The sequence below is a fragment of the Rhincodon typus genome, unplaced genomic scaffold, assembly GCF_021869965.1.
Source record: "Rhincodon typus isolate 14 unplaced genomic scaffold, sRhiTyp1.1 hic_rhity00003481, whole genome shotgun sequence".
In the NCBI taxonomy this organism is placed as follows: domain Eukaryota; kingdom Metazoa; phylum Chordata; class Chondrichthyes; order Orectolobiformes; family Rhincodontidae; genus Rhincodon; species Rhincodon typus.
This window is the reverse complement of record NW_025969119.1, coordinates 15593-16472: the sequence shown is the minus strand read 5'-3', so window position 1 is coordinate 16472 and position 880 is coordinate 15593. Positions and strand designations below refer to the sequence as shown.

Genomic DNA, 880 nt, shown 5'->3' with positions numbered 1-880 from the left:
ATGTGTGCTATAGAGGGATGGGTCTGGGTGGGATGCTTTGAGGGTCGGTGTGGATTTGTCGGGCCGAAGGGCCTGTTTCCACACTGTAGAGATTCTATGATTCTATGATCTAAACGCAGCCAGCCTGGTAGCATCTGTGGAGTTAGTGTTTTGGGTTGAGTGACTGTGTGTCGGAGCTCTACACAGTAATGTGTGTGAACGAATGTTTTACAGGAGTGTGTGAACCCATGCTGTAATGCCAATAACTGCACACTGAAGCTTGGAGCACAGTGTGCCCATGGAGTCTGCTGCAAAACCTGTCAGGTACGTAAATCATCATCTTCAGCACCAACTGCAGGGGGCACCCTATGTTCATTCTCTTATCAAACATGGCCATCACTGGCAGGGTCAGCATTTATTGCCTGTCCCTAATTGCCCCTTGAGAAGGTGGGGGTGAGCTGCCTTCTTGAATCGCTGCAGTCCTCCTGCTGTGGGTTGACCCACAACTTCCTTAGGGAGGGAATTCCAGAATTTTGACCCATTGACAGTGAAGGAACGGCGATATATTTCCAAGTCAGGATGGTGAGTGACTCAGAGGGCAGGGGTTAATTGAGAAGGTGCGGTTTGGTATCGCTGTGTTCTCTGACAGTCTGACTGAAGTCTGTGTGTTTCTGTGCCGGTATCGCTGTGTTCTCTGACGGTCTGTGTGTGTGTTTCTGTGCTGGTATCGCTGTGTTCTCTGACGGTCTGTGTGTGTGTTTCTGTGTCGCTGTGTTCTCTGACGGTCTGTGCCGGTGTCGCTGTGTTCTCTGACGGTCTGTGTGTGTGTTTCTGTGTCGCTGTGTTCTCTGACGGTCTGTGTGTGTGTTTCTGTGCCGGTGTCGCTGTGTTCTCTGACGGT

At 50.8% G+C, this 880-nt stretch overlaps 1 protein-coding gene across 1 annotated transcript in view; it reads left to right on the top strand.

Annotated features, from left to right (window-relative positions):
• Positions 1-213: 213 nt before the first annotated feature.
• The window catches only part of LOC125481772 (disintegrin and metalloproteinase domain-containing protein 19-like), a gene marked incomplete at both ends in the record, with an annotated part of 16228 nt that continues 15561 nt past the window's right edge, over positions 214-880 (top strand). The window contains one exon of the mRNA XM_048593675.1: positions 214-303. Within this exon, the coding sequence (XP_048449632.1) occupies positions 214-303 (90 nt within the window). The remainder of the gene's footprint in view (positions 304-880) is intronic.